The sequence below is a fragment of the Pseudochaenichthys georgianus genome, chromosome 6 (genome assembly GCF_902827115.2).
Source record: "Pseudochaenichthys georgianus chromosome 6, fPseGeo1.2, whole genome shotgun sequence".
Classification (NCBI taxonomy): domain Eukaryota; kingdom Metazoa; phylum Chordata; class Actinopteri; order Perciformes; family Channichthyidae; genus Pseudochaenichthys; species Pseudochaenichthys georgianus.
The window spans coordinates 42,629,713-42,647,407 of record NC_047508.1 but is presented as its reverse complement, the minus strand read 5'-3'; the positions used below and the strand labels follow the sequence as shown (position 1 = coordinate 42,647,407).

The 17,695-nt window shown below is 42.9% G+C and overlaps 1 protein-coding gene across 1 annotated transcript in view; it reads left to right on the top strand.

Annotated features, from left to right (window-relative positions):
* The window catches only part of asz1 (ankyrin repeat, SAM and basic leucine zipper domain containing 1), an 85,697-nt gene that overhangs the window by 8,484 nt on the left and 59,518 nt on the right, over positions 1–17,695 (top strand). The window contains exon 4 of the mRNA XM_034085842.1: positions 6,802–6,913. Within this exon, the coding sequence (XP_033941733.1) occupies positions 6,802–6,913 (112 nt within the window). The remainder of the gene's footprint in view (positions 1–6,801; positions 6,914–17,695) is intronic.

Below are 17,695 nucleotides of genomic sequence, written 5' to 3'. Positions count from 1 at the left end.
CCAGGCCGATAATCGGTCGACCCCTAGTCAAAACCCTCAAAGTGCACCCTGTAGTGAGTAAAACTCTAACACAGAAAATACCTCCCCAAAACGTCTCGTTGGAGATACGTCACTGTCCATTTGATTCTTCCGGGGACATCATGATGTCATGTGGTCCCCGGAACGAAATGGACCAATCCGTGGAGCCGTTACGTCCGCGGAGCCGTTACGTTAAGCCCCCGCTGATTGGTCCAAATTGACCAATCCACGGACTTCCTCACACACTCAGTGCAGGCAGCTCAGCTGATCTCTCCTCCCTGGCTGCAGGCTGATAACAGACAGTTGGGATCGCGGCGACATTCTCTCTGCAGACCCATTCTCACAGCGTTTATCAGCCTTTTTCTTTCTCAATGTCAAGCCACACTTATTGCTTTTACTTCGGCTGTGACTTTGTGTGTGCTCAGGGTGAGTTTGGCTGTGTTTCGCTAAACAAGGAAATCACACCTCCACGGAGCTCAGCGCGATTCACAACGTCCCGACCAATCAGAATAATGATTCGAATAATCGATTATTATTAGCCAGGGCCGCCGAATAATCGATTTTGATCATGGTCAGTTTCTGGCAACCCTAATTCTAGTAGACCTCAACAATGGAATTATGATCCGTGGAAATGGCCATGACCTTTAAGACCATTCTGCTGTTAAAAACACTGTCACTGCCCATTTAATCAGCGGTGAGGACAAGAGATGTAACTGCTGGTATCTTTTTATTTAAAAGTAAGTTGAAGCTGTGTAGTTATTGCTTATTGAAGAGTATACTTGATCACATCTTAATGCAATATGTGCTAAAACAACTAGTTCATTTAAAAGATAAGCAATTGTGATAGTCAGCTGACATGGCAAACATTCGCAGGTCAGACAATATAAGCAATTTGAAGACGTCACTTTGAATTTCGCGACCAAGTGATTGCCGTGTTTAACAATTTTTTGACATTTAAAAAAACAAAAGAGTTTTTATGGTTAATTTCCTAGTTTTTTTGTTTTCAATGTAAAGAAAGAGACAGTAGCCGTAGTCACAGTGAGGGTTAGTGCAAAGTCATGTAACATGATCCTAGCATATAAATTAAAGTGTCAACATGATGCATACCACCAGCCCCCATTAACAAAATACAGTACCGTACTTTTCGGACTATAAGCCGCGACTTTTTCCCCCATTCTTTTTGTACAGCTAACGGCCACTAGGGAACCTCCTAAATCTATGGATTTTACAGGTATAATTAACCACCTTTAACTCTACGGGCTCTAGGACCGGTCCTCGCCCGCCACCTTTAAGCGGCGGGCTCCAGCAGGAAAAGCTGGAGGCCGGAAAAGAGTGAGACAGGTAGCGCGCCAAAGTAAAAGTGGAACCGAGAGACAGAACGAGAGCAAGACAGACGGACAATTTAGCTGCTGCAGCTTATATGCAGGTGCGCTTTATAGTCCGAAAAGTACGGTACTATATACAACAGCGTTATTCCGAATAAGACACTTTTTTAGTTCACGTTTTCCAGCATTCCTGTCACCGTGCCACAATTACAAGTAAATCAAACTAGTTATTTTGAGGACAGTGCATTCTTAATTGTTTCAGGGGTCCATTAGAGACCTTCCTGTAGCCCCTCGTTGTCCCTTAGACCCTCAGCACTAGTCATGCTCTCGATATCTGATGTCAATTAATTCCTCAGTCCAGAATGTCGAGTCAAATTGAGAGTGTGACTGATTCCTCCGAGGCTGCAGGCAGGTGAAGGAAGTGATTAAAAAGAGGGATGACGTGTGGTCGCGTCCTGGTGGCCGAGCGCAGGAATGCACGACCGATCGCACACCCTCACCCGTTCTCAGGCCTCGTTTATTTACTGCACTTCTCTGCATACGCAAACCAGGCAGTCTGGTTTACACCCACACACACATAGTATAAACATACACACACTTGCGCACAGATATGGAGCCAAACATGCACACAAAGCCACAGGAACCCACATGCAGATGTAGAAACACACACACACACACACACACACACACACACACACACACACACACACACACACACACACACACACACACACACACACACACACACACACACACACACACACACACACACACACACACACACACACACACACACACACACACACTCTTAGATACTATGATACACACATGTTGGAGATTGGTGGAACAAAACAGGAATTAAAAGCTTTGCCATGGGTCTCAGACTGGTTTTTATCAGGAAGAGATAAGGAAACAACATCTCTGAAGTCACTGCGTCCCGTAAAGCCCGACACACACTTCCTGATGCCAGATAAACGGCTATCCATCTCCATCACCATGCATATCGTCCAGATTTCTCTTTGTCATTTCCTCATTACAGCATGATGTATGACTTCATCGTGATGAGAAAGTGTATCCCTCTTCCCCTCTAATTCGGTTTTCTAGGTACACTAACAGTAATGAGGATTTCACACTTGTTATGTGTTTCCATGAGGCAACTACAGTAACCAGTAGGGCTGTGCAATTAATCGTATTTTAATCGCGATTGCGATTATGGCTTGCGACGATTATGAAAACAGCATAATTGACAAAATACGATTATTTTGCTGGGTGCGCTTTCGCCCCTCCCTAAAAGCCCACTCGGCCACGTGGGAGTGACATGTGTTGTGAGTGTTCAGCGCGAGCGAAGATGTCAGAACAAGAGCAGCAACTCGTTAAAAAGAAGGGTACAACTATTTCCACTACTTGCAAGTACTTTGCCATGACATTTCACATCGCTAAAGATATGTGCCCAGTTAGCACTGTTAGCAACCAGGGCTTCAAGCAACTTGTCAACATGTTGGACAAGCGTGACGCGATGCCGTCTCGGTATTATTTCAGCAGGTCTGCGCTGCCTGCACTATATGACAAATGCCGTGGGGAAGTTGAGAGAGATGTGGCTTCAGCTGACTACTTTGCTACCACAACAGACCTATGGTCTAGCCCAGGGGTGCCCAACCAGTCGATCGCGAGATGTGTCTAAAAATAGAACAACAATATTCTGTGTTATCGTTAATGTCCTGTAACATAATCTTCCTGTGCCAGAATAATGCACTTGAACGCATCAAAGCTTTGTGATTGGCCGGCGTCACCCCATGTGTCGGGGCGTGGCTGAGGGTCTGCAGTACTGGTGGCAGTAGGCTTGTTTGAGACACATTGCGGCTCGCCTCGAAAGTAGACGACAGTAGCCGATCGCAGCCGGGGGAGGTCTCAAAAAGCTCGCCTGAAGTCGGACAGCTCGGAGACGGCTTCTTCATCTTCTTCTTCTTCTCTCGGTTTTTTTGCGGATTGCAAACAACTTTAAGGTGCATACCGCCACCTCCGGAGTCGGCTTGACTCGGTTTGCATTTATAAAGAATGCACAAATGTGTTTAATCGTTAATGTCAGATATGTACTAAGTAAATACATTTGTTCCTGCTCAAGATTAGATTAAACTTTATTGTTATTGCACATATTGCAGGTACTGAGAGAACGAAATGCAGTTTAGCTTCCAACCAGGTGCAACAAGCAGTGAAGTGGAAAGTAATGTACACAATCTACAGAATAACATATAGAATGAATTGAATGATGAATAAACAGTGGGGTATGAATTAGGGGTCGACCGATTATCGGCCAGGCCGATTATCGGGGCCGATATTCCTCATTTGACCGATTATCGGTATCGGCCTTTTTTTAATAAAATTGCCGATAACACTTTGGCTCTGATGCGGCCGTTTCTCTGTCTGCAGTCACCACTCTCTGTACACGAGCAATGTCCTGCCCGCAGCGCTATCTGATAGGCTATTACTGAAGTGTCAATCAACACTGAAGATTTTCCGGGCGGGAGCCAGCCATAGAGGCGGGACCTTCTCAGATTACAGGCAGGTGCGAAGAACGCAGACACAGACAGAGGCAAGCAGCAGCGCTGAGCGGCAGAGCCATACATGTGTTTCGAAGGTAAATCAGTTGAAAGCCGAAGTTCAATAAACATCCCAATCCCCTATGCTGAAGTTGCAAAAACAGCACGATCTATTGATCCAATTATATCAGCTTCCCAGTTACACAGGGACGCGGGAAGTCAGTCAGAGTTGGGGGTGCGTGCAGCGTCTCACAGCGGAGTAACTGTGGTGCGGAGGGGGGGCTGCGAGTGGAGCCTCGCAGTTTTTCAGATTGATATGTGAAGCTCATTAGCTAGCCAACATGTATTTAGCAAATGTTTAGCAAAATATTAGAAGTGAGGCTACTAGTCTAACGTTAGGTCTACTGCAATAGCCTCACTTTTAATAGTTTGCAAAACATTAGCTAGCATAGTGTTTTGCAGTTGCTAGCAGCTTATTGGGATTGTATGCTAGATAGACAGGCATTGGTTTGATATAATAAATTAAGCATTATTGTTAGTTAAGCATGTCAGCCTGCTGCCCCACTTCTTGTCTCTCTCTAACTCATAGCAGATGGCTGCACTAAAGAAAAGGGCTCAGAGAGGAAACCAGTTGTAAGATGTTTAAAAGTTCATTAAACATAATATAGGCTTAAATGCATTTCAAAGAAGTTGTGTTGAGTTGTGTTGGAGTTTGTGTTATTCTACATTTTGACATCAAGATTTTCTGATTTTTACTGCAAATGTATATCGGTTCCAAATATCGGTTATCGGTCTCCTTGATTACTAATAATCGGTATCGGTATCGGCCTTGAAAAAGCCATATCGGTCGATCCCTAGTATGAATACACTAGATATCAGCCTGAGAGCAGTATGAACAGTGTGTATGAATACACTAGATATCAGCCTGAGAGCAGTATGAACAGTGTGTATTAATACACTAGATATCAGCCTGTGAGCAGTATGAACAGTGTGTATGAATACACTAGATATCAGCCTGTGAGCAGTATGAACAGTGTGTATTAATACACTAGATATCAGCCTGTGAGCAGTATGAACAGTGTGTATGAATACACTAGATATCAGCCTGTGAGCAGTATGAACAGTGTGTATTAATACACTAGATATCAGCCTGTGAGCAGTATGAACAGTGTGTATTAATACACTAGATATCAGCCTGAGAGCAGTATGAACAGTGTGTATGAATACACTAGATATCAGCCTGTGAGCAGTATGAACAGTGTGTATTAATACACTAGATATCAGCCTGTGAGCAGTATGAACAGTGTGTATTAATACACTAGATATCAGCCTGTGAGCAGTATGAACAGTGTGTATGAATACACTAGATATCAGCCTGTGAGCAGTATGAACAGTGTGTATTAATACACTAGATATCAGCCTGTGAGCAGTATGAACAGTGTGTATTAATACACTAGATATCAGCCTGTGAGCAGTATGCACAGTGTGTATTAATACACTAGATATCAGCCTGAGAGCAGTATGAACAGTGTGTATGAATACACTAGATATCAGCCTGTGAGCAGTATGAACAGTGTGTATGAATACACTAGATATCAGCCTGTGAGCAGTATGAACAGTGTGTATTAATACACTAGATATCAGCCTGAGAGCAGTATGAACAGTGTGTATTAATACACTAGATATCAGCCTGTGAGCAGTATGAACAGTGTGTATTAATACACTAGATATCAGCCTGTGAGCAGTATGAACAGTGTGTATGAATATGCTAAGATATATAAAGTATGAAAACGGTAAGCAGTATAGTATAAAATATATAGATATTAATTTCATGATGATAAACATTGTGGAATGGAATGTGGCGACGTAAAACTGACACAAAACAACAACAAACTTTTGCCAGCCAATGGGAGAGCTTCATCAGCAGCACGTGGTAAACACCACCAATGAGCGCTCAGCTCGAGATACCAGCGAGCCGTTTCCCATCAAGCATTTCGCTTCCGCAGCTCGTGGAGAGCAACTGCGCCAACTCGCCTCGCCTCGCTCTCAAGGCTGCGGGCGTCTTTGTCCCGCGAGATTTCAAAGTCTCATGTGGGCGAGCCGCCAGAGCAAGTCGGACAAAATGACTAACCATCATGCAACGCACTAGCAAGACGTTGATCGCAACTGCGCAGGTCTTGCTTGTCTCAAACAAGCCTACTATTAGGCTTGTTTGAGAGCTCGCTGGTATCTTTGTATTGTAACCAATTGGACCAACATAAGTCTTTTCTTAGTCCTAATACAAATGTCAAGCTCTCCATTTTATGAGTTTCTTTCAAGATTCCGATCTAATGGTCTACTGTAGGCTTGTACGAATAACTGCTTTTTTTTGTGCTACAGTGAGTAAGCGAGCGCACAAGCGCACCTGCATATGAGCCGCAGCAGCTAAATTGTCCGTCTGCCTTGCTCTCGTTCCGTCTCTCGGTTCCACTTTTACTTTGGCGCGCTACCTGTCTCACTCTTTTCCGGCCTCCAGCTTTTCCTGCTGGAGCCCGCCGCTTAAAGGTGGGGGGCACGGACCGGCCAGAGAGCCCATAGAGTTAAAGGTGGTGGACTGTAACCTGTAGAATCCATAGATTTAGGAGGTCCCCTAGTGGCCGTTAGCTGTAGAGAGAGATTTAACTATCCATAGATTAGCCGCACCGTTATATAAGCCGCAGGGTCGAAAAATTGGGAAAAAAGGCGCGGCTTATAGTCCGAAAATACGGTACTCATAAGAAAGGAATCTGTAATCCCAAACTGTTCTGCATGGTTCTGTTAAAACCTTGTTGCCAGCCTATTACCTTTGTCCAATTGATGCTCAGCTAAATGTTAGTTTAAATGCAACTAAATCGTAACATTGTGACGATGGACTTCAGCACTAACGTGTTCTTTTGTCGCAGATAATTGGACGGTGCTAATGGCCTGCTGCTCGGCAACTGGCAGTGAAGATAAGATCGCCCGCTGTGTGGAGATCCTGCTGTCCAGAAATGCTGACCCCAACATGGTGGACAGGTGAGGGGATGGGAGGGGGGTAGAGATGTGTTTCGGGTCAAAATGTGTAAAGGATATCCAGCACAGGACGCACTCGTGTTGTCACGATACCAACATATTTGTTTCGATACCGATACCCAAGTCAAAAATTGCGATTTCGATCTTAACCGTCGAACGATTCTTGGTGGAGCCAAAGTGCTGTACATATAATAAAAATAGCCTACAGTAGAGACTTTACAGCAAATACAACAACACAGATTGTTCAGAATATCAGTGTGAGAAAAACGACACCCTTTGTCCTTAGACCCTCTGTCCTTAGACCCTCTATCCTCAGACCCTCTATCCTCAGACCCTCTATCCTTAGACCCTCTGTCCTTAGACCCTCTGTCCTTAGACCCTCTGTCCTTAGACCCTCTATCCTCAGACCCTCTATCCTTAGACCCTCTATCCTCAGACCCTCTGTCCTTAGACCCTCTGTCCTTAGACCCTCTGTCCTTAGACCCTCTGTCCTTAGACCCTCTGTCCTCAGACCCTCTATCCTCAGACCCTCTATCCTCAGACCCTCTGTCCTTAGACCCTCTGTCCTTAGACCCTCACATCGTACAAGGAAACACTTCCAGAGGAAACCCACAGTTTAAAGGGAACATGGGAGAAACCTCAGGGAGAGGAACAGAGGAGGGATCCCTCTCCCAGGACGGACAGACGTGCAATAGATGCCGTGTGTACATCGAAGAGATAATACATTTCACAGCATATAGACCGAATGTTAGGAAATGCATGTGTCTGTAATGAGAAGATGAATCCACGAGGATGTCAGCTACAATCCTGAGGAAGCCATCAGGGAAGCAGCATGACGAGACCCAAGGCATGACCGCAGAGACCGGTTCAGCCACGACCTGAACGTCCACGACTTAATCCAGATCTGTAACAAAGACCTTAATAAATGCAACGGGGAGGTAGTGCAGGCACCTAGTACCGGTACGCACTGTCACACCCCTGTCGATGTGGGCCGAATAAAAACACTTTCGACTCGTCTTGAGCACTGGAGAAACAAAACAGGTGCTGGACCAGTTTCCTTTGATGCTTCTCTGTGTGTTTGGCTGCCATGTGGTAGCATCATGCAGCACGGAGCTCCTTGCGGTGTGTGTGTGTGTGTATATTTGGGGGTTTTGTTTGGAATGTCCTGTTATGGCATGTGCCTGTACAGACGGTATCAGACAGACAAACAAACAGTGTAAGGGGCAGGCGGGAGGAATTTATCAAGCTTGGATGCGGTCCAGAGACGTGTTGGTGATGTGTCGCCGGTCAAAAGGGACCGAGGTGTTCGGGTTCAAAAAGCAGGCGACGTTTTCTTATAATTTGACATTCCTTTAGGTGTTCATATCATTTATACGGAAGAAAGATAGGGCCTTGTTTATATTTTAGATCTTACCAAACCTTTTTTATTGTTTGTGTTCTGAGATTTAAATTAAAGACAAAGAAGTCCGGATTTTGAGGAAAGAAGAGTCCAGATTTTCTTTTTCAGAATTCAATGTATTTTCCCAGAAATCTGACTTTTTTTATTTTAGAATTCCGACTTTTTCTCAGCACTCAAAATCACTTTTCGTCAGATCTAATCCATTTTTATTTCTGTAGCACATTTAAAGAGTTGAACAAAGTGCTGTACATCAGCAACTGTATAACAACATAGCATAAATACATGGAAAACAGACGGGACATGAAACACATGTAAAACACGAGACAATGAAACCAGATCAGAAGCCACAGACGTCAAAACAGGGGAAAGAAGTGGGTTTTTAAACGAGATTTAAAAACGGGCTGAGTTGGAGCAAGTCTAACCTGGAGGGGTAATTCGTTCTATAATGTTGGAGCTGCAAAGGCTCCGACTCCTCGCTGCTCTAACCTCGATTTAGGGACGACCAGAAGGAGTCTGCCAGCCGACCTCAGTGACCGTGTGGGTGTGTATGGTTTTAAGAGATCTGCCAGGTACGGTGGGGCTAAACCGTTTAGGGCCTTGTATGCGAACAGTAACATTTTAAATTGTATTCTAAAACTGACTGGTAAGATAAGATGGACTTTTATTAATCCCTCGTGGGGAAATTGTTTCTCTGCATTCGACCCATCCTAGTGTTAGGAGCAGTGGGCTGCCATTTTGAACGGCGCCCGGGGAGCAGTGTGGGGAACGGTGCCTTGCTCAGGGACACCTCGGTAGCACTTGGTCTTGCCGGGACTTGAACTGGTGACCTTCCAGTTCCCAAGCCAAGTCCCTATCGACTTCGCCACCACCGCCAGTGTGGTAGCCAGTGTAACGAGGCGAGTACAGGCGTAATATGTTCACGCCTGCCTGTCCTTGTAAGGAGGCGCGCAGCAGCATTCTGGACCAGCTGTAGGCGAGACAGGGAAGCCTTGGTTACTGCAATGTACAGAGCGATGCAGTAATCCAGTTTAGTGGATCTAAAACAATGTATTACTTTCTCAAAGTCATTAAAAGAAAGGAAAGGCTTGACCTTTGCTAAAAGTCTTAGCTGAAAGAAGCTGGATTTTACCACAGAGTTAATCTGTTTGTCTAGTTTGAAATCACGATCAATCCGTACACCCAGGTCTGTGACGATGGGTTTCACATATGGGACAAGGGCATTGGGGCCACCACTGGATGAACAAAGAAAATAACCAAGTGGCCCTAATCTTCTTTCTTAGATTTCAGTGATTACATTTCAACAAGTTCTTGTTACACTTTGAAATATATACAATGATTCACTTTGATGCACATCACCAAGTCCATCTAGGAACCACACGTCCATAACCCAATGGGCGTTATTCTGCTGTGTATTAGCAAATCATAACAATTAGAGATTAGAGAGCCGATCACGTGATTTTCCAAAAATCGGGGATCGGGGGGAAAAAATCGGGGATTGGGATTTTTTGAATTTTTTTTTTATAAAATATATATTTTTTAATTTAATGTTACAAAACAAAAATGACCATGTTCACGTCTTAAAGTCATCCTGAGGACTTAGTTTTGGTTTAAAATTACACAAAATCATGTATGTGTTGCTTCTTTTGGGCTTGTTTTCAGACCTGCTTATTTCTCTGAAATCTGGCAACAGAGTGGGCGCAGAGTCTAATAGTAGCAGCAAGCTAACGAGAGGCTACGTTCAGCTGGTGACTCGGGAGTCGGGACAGAGAAAATGTCAGCAGTTTGGAAGTATTATGAAATTGAAAGCGAAGGCAGTGTAACAGCCAGATGCAATGTTTGCAAGGCGGAGGTTCCGCGTGGTGGAAAGAACAGAGCTACGTTCAACACGACCAATCTAATACGCCACCTGAGAAACAAACACCAACAACAACACGGTGAGTACACAGCGGTCACTCGGGTAACGGCACTGAAACAACCGACACTTTCAGAGACTTTCAAAAGGAAAGAGAAACTGCCCCAGAACAGTGAAAAGGCCAACACAATAACAGCAAGATAGCTGAACTCATCGCGTTGGATGACCAGCCGTTATCTGTTACCTTTTCTTTCTCTTAATGCATTGCATAAAGATCGGATCGGAAAAATCGGTATCGACAGATTGTCAAAATCAAATGATCGGAATCGGATCGGGACATCCCTACTAACAATCATTTTAACACAAAAAAGCAGATTAATTTCGCCCAAAAGCCCAAATAAGCTGCTTTTAAACACACGTTAAATATCCAACGTCCCTAATGACGGCAGGAATAGAAACAACCAAGAACATCTCCATCTGCTTTACATGTTCCCATCTGACAGGACATTTCATAGTAGGTCTTTAAAGCATAATCTGTTCAAACCACACGACTTTGACCTTCGTTCGGCCGCCACCGTCCTCAGGACCTTCCCCCGATTAATCCGCAAATATATTCTACTTGATACTGACAGCCAGCACCGGCCGAAACTACTTTACCACACTGCCTAATGTCAGAAATATCATCAAAACGCTTGATCTCACAAATGAGCTTTCATGTAGACGATGCAAGAAATCGGCTGTACGTCTAAACTTGCCGTAATGGAAGCAAAATGGAAGAGTGACGGCCAGAGTTTCCGTTAGCCGGTAATTACCGGACTTTGACCGGTAAAATATGCTGAAGACCGGCAAATCTAAATCTCTCTAAATCTAAATAATTTCCCCTTAGCGGAATACCGCATCAGTTGCGCCACTTATGTTTCAGACAAAAGAGTATGTGACGGACAAGAATAGTCAACTCTAATGTCTAACACGTAATGTGGAGAAAGAGATGTCCTGGATGGGTTGATTGTGCGTTGATCTGTTGGTAATGCCTCAGGGTTCCGGTGGACATGTAAACAAATGCATAATGCTGCGCTATACTTTGCGGCCTCACCCGGTTGCATAGCGACACTTATTGTTGAGGTCTCTTTTAATAAGCAGGCAGTCCTATCATTAGCTAGAACTAGCTGGATCTGATCGATATGGACATAAACGCGAGTCTAATCTGACGGGAGAGAGATCAGCTGCTGTTGACGAGTCGACACGCAGCTCTGCATCACATGCAGCGGTGAGCGGACAAAATACTTCAGGTTAGAATATCACACGTAGCTATTTTAATGACCTCTCAAACTACAGAAACTAGTTATAGATATGTTTAGTTTTACTGTCGGGTCACTCGTTACTGATCCGCGAGCTGCATGAGACTGACGGGCTGTCAGGAGAGGGAGAGCGCTCCGTGTATTATTCCCGTGTTGTTATAAGTTACTGTTCACTTTTGAATAATGTAGTAAATCTGCTATAAGTAGTTTGTTTAATATCGAATAATATCAATTTGTTTTAAAGCTCAATAAATAACAAAGAAGACCTTTGACCGGCACTTTTCTAATTTTGTCCGGAAGATTTAAACTTTAACGGACATGTTGACCGGCGAAAAAATATTCTAACGGAAACTCCGGTGACGGCGCTTGAATTTCCCTCAAACTGAGGACTGCAGATGGAAATGAGATATTTTCTGGCATAATTCATATCTCCTCTTTTCTGAGATGAATGTATTTGTATTAGTGCTGTCAAAATTATCGCGTTAACGGCGGTAATTAATTTTTTGAATTAATTGCGTTAAAATATTTAACGCATGTGCAGAATGGCCCGCCCCATACATACCACCAGTGGCAGCGCCAGGGTATGGCTGGGGTAGGCTACACCCATACAAAGAAATGGCTTAGCCCCACCATGAACAATGATGTTAAAGTAAGCAAAATAAAGTCTGCCAACTCGCGGAGTAAATTGCACAGACAGCAGTTAGTAAGATTGATTTCAGTAGCCACGGTTTTGAACACTTTTGTCACGTAGTGATCGTCTTCTCAATAGAACATCTTTGATAACGGCGTGGTGTTGTTGCAGGAAGTCCCGACGGAGAATACTCTTGCTGTAGTACAGGGCAGAGCCATATCATAGTAATAATATGGCTCTGGTACAGGGGTACACATAACTGGTACGCAGGTTATGTGCGTAATCTGAAATGCGTACCGTCACTTGTGTCACAAAGCGCATTTGCGTACCGACGTACTTGTGAAGCTTTTCCAGAAGGCGGTTCGATCACCGGACGACAGAGTCGGTCTCCGTGTGCACAGACAGGCTGCTGTTAACGTCGGTCTGTACAACGGAACTGTGCCAACACTACGCCAACCGGCTGCGGAGGGAGACTCCCCCCTTCACTGGAGAACTGCGCTAAAACAGCTGATCACAACGTTCACTGTGGTCACGAAGTACTCCACTAGCGCGCCCCCCTCTGTCGACTTTCCTGAAGTACTCCACTAGCCCCCCCCCCTCTGTCGACTTTCCTGAAGTACTCCCCCGTTGATAGAAATCAACACGTAATGAATTAAGACCCCACGGTTTGATGATTGATAGGTGTGTGGGCTGTCTTTCATTTTGACACGCAGAAAAATGTTATAATAAGCATAGATACTGTGTTAAATGGATATATCCGCCTTCTTTCATTTATCTTTCCATTCCCAACAATATACAAACATAAATGACATATTTTGGACATAGTTCGAATGGTGATTAATCATGATTAATTAAGTTTTAAGCTGTGATTAATCTGATTAAAAATGTTAATCGTTTGACAGCCCTAATTTGTATGCATGGTCCTCTTTGAAATAAATACCTAATAAAACACAATGCAACTGCCATGTTGACGGATTCTTATGCATTTTTTAATATGAAATCTATAAATCTGATTTTGGGATCTTATCAGCCTTTGCAGCCAACACATCTGTTCCCCTCTCCCGGTGCGTAACATGAAGAATTCCATCTGTTGTGAAACAAAGAGGGGAGGTCCTTCTCGAAGCACTTTTACCGTTTCCATCTGTGGATGTTTTGCCCCCAGTGGCTTTCTTGTTTAGCTTCCCCTAATCCCCTGCCACTCGGTCACTGCCATCGTGCCATTTCATGCACGACACACACCGCCTGAACACACACATGGACACGCTGCAGCGTTGGGAAATGTATTGGTTCCTTCCCAGACAAAATATTAGCAGCAAAGGTAACGAGAGGCAGCAGGAACAGTCCAGAAGAATGTGAGGTTCATGTGGGTGCAGGGGATGAACTTCCTCTTCCTCCTCGTCATCGCCTCTTACGTCTGAATATCAAACCGATGATTAACTCTAGCTGCTCATCCGTCCGCTGCCGTGTAAACAGGCTCTGTGTCTCGTTGTACACACACTGTGGATACGTGCATGGGGTTGTTGGTACACTTGCATTATTTATTTGTTGTAATGTATTTTTTTTACATTTGGCAAACAAACAATTACATTAGAAATTCTCTTTTCACATGTCATAGATAATACAATATTCTCTGTAAGCCTTCTGTAGTTAACAGTAAAATCACAAATCAAACGTGCATATTTGGGGATAATACAGATGCAGGCCTCGCTGACCGTCAAACATGCGATAACATATAGAAAGAACATAAACACGAACAGGGGTATGGGGTGTACCTGCAACTTATTCAAACAAGGGGGGCATAGAAATAACAAATACTAAAAACAAAAATATATAAAAGTCCCTTCGAGACAAATGAGGGTCGTATTGGTGTAACATATATTATCCATGTTTCCCTGTTGCAGTCTCAAAGCAAGGGTTATCCCCTCCATCTTAAAAATATCATACACGATGTCAACCCACTCATCCAAAGCAGGGTTTCCTGGTTCTAACCACATTCTGGTGAGGGCCTTCTTGCAAGCAGCACTCAGGACTCGAAACAGATATCTATCTTCAGAGGAAAACATTTCTGGTGGTAAAGCACCCAAATATAACGATTCAAATTTAAATGGAAAGTCTACCTGAAAAACCTTTTGTGAAACTCCATGAGCCCGCAGCCAGAAAGCGTTCAATGATGTGTAAGAGCAGAATATATGAACATGGTTCGCCATGAGGCCTCCACGCTGTCGCCAGCATGCAGAGGAATTAGTGTAATGTCTCTTCTGGGCTGGAGTAAAACCGTACGAGGTTTTTCCAACAAAACTCTCGCCATGAGGTTGAACTTGACGTTTTCCATTGTATCTCACATAAGTGCTCCCAATCTTCTTCCTTCAGAACTACATTTCCTTCCCTTTCCCATTTTTGTTTTACATACAGCGAGTTACCTTTTGTTTGTTGTAAATACCTATAGATTTTTGAGACAACTTTTTGGTTTGAGCCCTCAAGATAGGCATCTTTAAAAACCTTTAACAAGGTGTTATCCCAGTGCACTTGTGTACTCTCCCTCTGTATTTGATCGATGTAATGACGAACTTGAAGGAACCTGTAAACATCATCACGTTTCAAGTCGAACTGACCCTTCAGATTCTGAAAGCACATAGTTTTTTCAAGACAGTAATTGTACATATTAAGTTTGTCTGTCCGAAATACCGTATTCTTTTTTTAACTGTAGATTGCTTTTTCGCAGAAGACGGCAAAGACACTTTTTCTTACTATTCCTGCAATTAATCCCACTTTCCATTATACCCAAAAGTGGGTCGCGGACCCGTTTCGAGTGGGTCGCAGATGTGAGTGAAGAAAAAAAAAAGTTAAAAAAAATATATCTTTTTTTTTTCTTTTATTTTGGAAAAAAGTCAAACTTTTATTTTGAAGGCCCGATTTTCTAACGCTGTGCATGCAGTGGGCGTTGGACTGGAAGTACCGGAGACCATGAACGGTTTTGAAAACTTCTGTCACATAGTGATCATCTTCTCAATAAAACATCTTTGCTGATGTTTTTTCAGTCTTCTGGCCAATCAGAATCAAGATTGTTCCCGGAAGTCCCCACGGAGAATAACTTTGCGGTAGAACTCCTCTTTATACATCCATGGGTACAACTTCAGATAGAAATGAACACGTAATGAAATATGACCCCCGGTCTGATGACTGACAGGTCACAGAACAATGGAGGCTATCTACCCTTACCCACACTTTAAAGTAATTCACACAGACTATCTCATCTTTACTCTTCTCTCTGTGTGGAGCAGCAAGCTGTCAGAACAAAGTGAAAAACAAACAATGGCATCAAATATGATTAATATGTCGGGTAGCAATACCGTACTTACCGGACTATAAAGCGCACCTACATATAAGCCGCAGCAGCTAAATTGTCCGTCTGTCTTGCTCTCGTTCTGTGTCTCGGTTCCACTTTTACTTTGGCGCGCTACCTGTCTCACTCTTTTCCGGCCTCCAGCTTTTCCTGCTGGAGCCCGCCGCTTAAAGGTGGCGGGCGCGGACCGGTCCTAGAGCCCATAGAGTTAAAGGTGGTTAATTTTACCTGTAAAATCCATAGATTTAGGAGGTTCCCTAGTGGCCGTTAGCTGCACAAAGAAAATGGGGGAAAAAGTCGCGGCTTATAGTCCGAAAGGACGGTATATGTATTTATTTTCTTCTCAGAGTACCAGAATGCATAGTTTATATATTGCACTGTACTTCACTTTCATTAATATTGTCTGCTGCAAAGCGTGTATATTACAGCACAATCTTTTGTTGAATAGATTTGAGTGGGTCAAATTTTGGGTCGCGATTTATTGACAAATGAAAAAGTGGGTCCCGAGGCCTGACCAGCTGAGAACCCCTGCTTTAAACTGTCATTTTGCTAAATACTATTTCATATGAACTTTTTGCAGTTGGATTTAAATACACAAGTCAACAACAAGAGTAGTTAAGAACGTTTTTTATAATTGTTTTAAATCACTTATAAATCTCTGTTTACACGTTTTTTGTAATTGGTAAAAAGTGGTCAGTTCATTGTAGGGCTGGACAATTAATCGTATTTTAATCTCGATTTTGGCTTGCAACGATTCTGAAAACAACGTAATAAAAAATTATTTTGCTGCATTCCCTTTCGCAATGATGCTCTCAATTTGTCTTGCGTTACACATCCTGCCCGCGAGTGCGCTTTCACCCCTCCCCCCCTAAAAGCCCTCTCGGCCAGGTTGTGTGGTGACGTGCAGTCTGTTTAATAAATCCATACAAACACGTTACAAGGGAAGCTTTAGTTGCCGTGTCTTTATTCTCCGGTCTCTAGCGTTCAGTCAACTTTCACTAACCTCGTCAAGCCGGAGCCTCGTAGCTCGCTACTTCCGGTTTCCAAAGAGAGAGTACTGCGTGGAGCAGTGTAATTAAACATTACAGGTCGTGAGTGACATTAGTTATCATATTTATATATGCTTAGTAGGTTGTGGAAGTGCGCTCCAAAATATTTGTTGATCTTCTTTATTGGTATTTATTATTTTGATATTTATTGAAGAATTCTTGTATTGGTTTTTCAGCTGAATTATACTTAAAGTTCAGGGTTTTAAAAACATAGTTCAAATTATTATTTTAATTTGTTTTAAAGTTCAATTAATGGATGTTTTCAAAGTCACTGAATAATCGTATTTAATAATCGTGATATCAATATTGACCAGACATAATCGTGATTATGATTTTTGCCATAATCGCACAGCCCTTATTATCTACTAATGTTTTCAGCTATACTTAATAATAAAATGTAAAGCCCAATTTAAAGCCTTGTCGGTCCGAAATGCCTTTTTCTTTTTTTACACAAAGATAAAATAAAAACAGTAAAAAGTACGAACAATACGGACATTAGGGAGTGATCAGGACTTCGCAGTAAAATCATACGTTTGTAAAAAAAATAAAATCTGGCCTGAGGTTTTACAAAATCAGTCCACTTTCTCCATCGTGACACAAATAGCTCCAGTTTGTGATTGACAGATGGTGTCAATCAGACATTTGGGAGGTTTTTCTTAATCTCAGCGAGCTATGGTTAATCAACGTAACCCTTAACTTCGTGGAAACATCAGCAGAAGCATTATTCAAGCTTGATATCCATAATGTTTCAATGTCAGAAAAGCAAGGATATCAACAAATACTCATTGGCTGAGCATTTTGTATGCCTCAGCGAAATGTTAAAATGTTTCCTTTTTCTTCTCCGAAAAGTAATGAAAACAGAGACAGGGCCTGTATTAATTTGGACACACATGCAGATGTAGAAATAAAGGAATACTTCAGATTTAAAGACGTCATTTGTACATGCATATCTTACCCCGTGTTACTTTAAACCAGGGGTGTCAAACTCAATTTTTTCGCGGGCCACATCAGCATTATGGTTGCACTCAAAGGGCCGGTTGTAACTTTAAGACTATATCAAAATACCTATATAAATATTTAATATATATCAAATAATGTATTATATGACATCATTGCCTCTGCATTGGACTATTATCGGATAGGGCAGGGGTCTGCAACCTTTTTGACCAAAAGAGCCATTTTGCTCCTTTTTCCAAAACATTTTTTTGTCTGG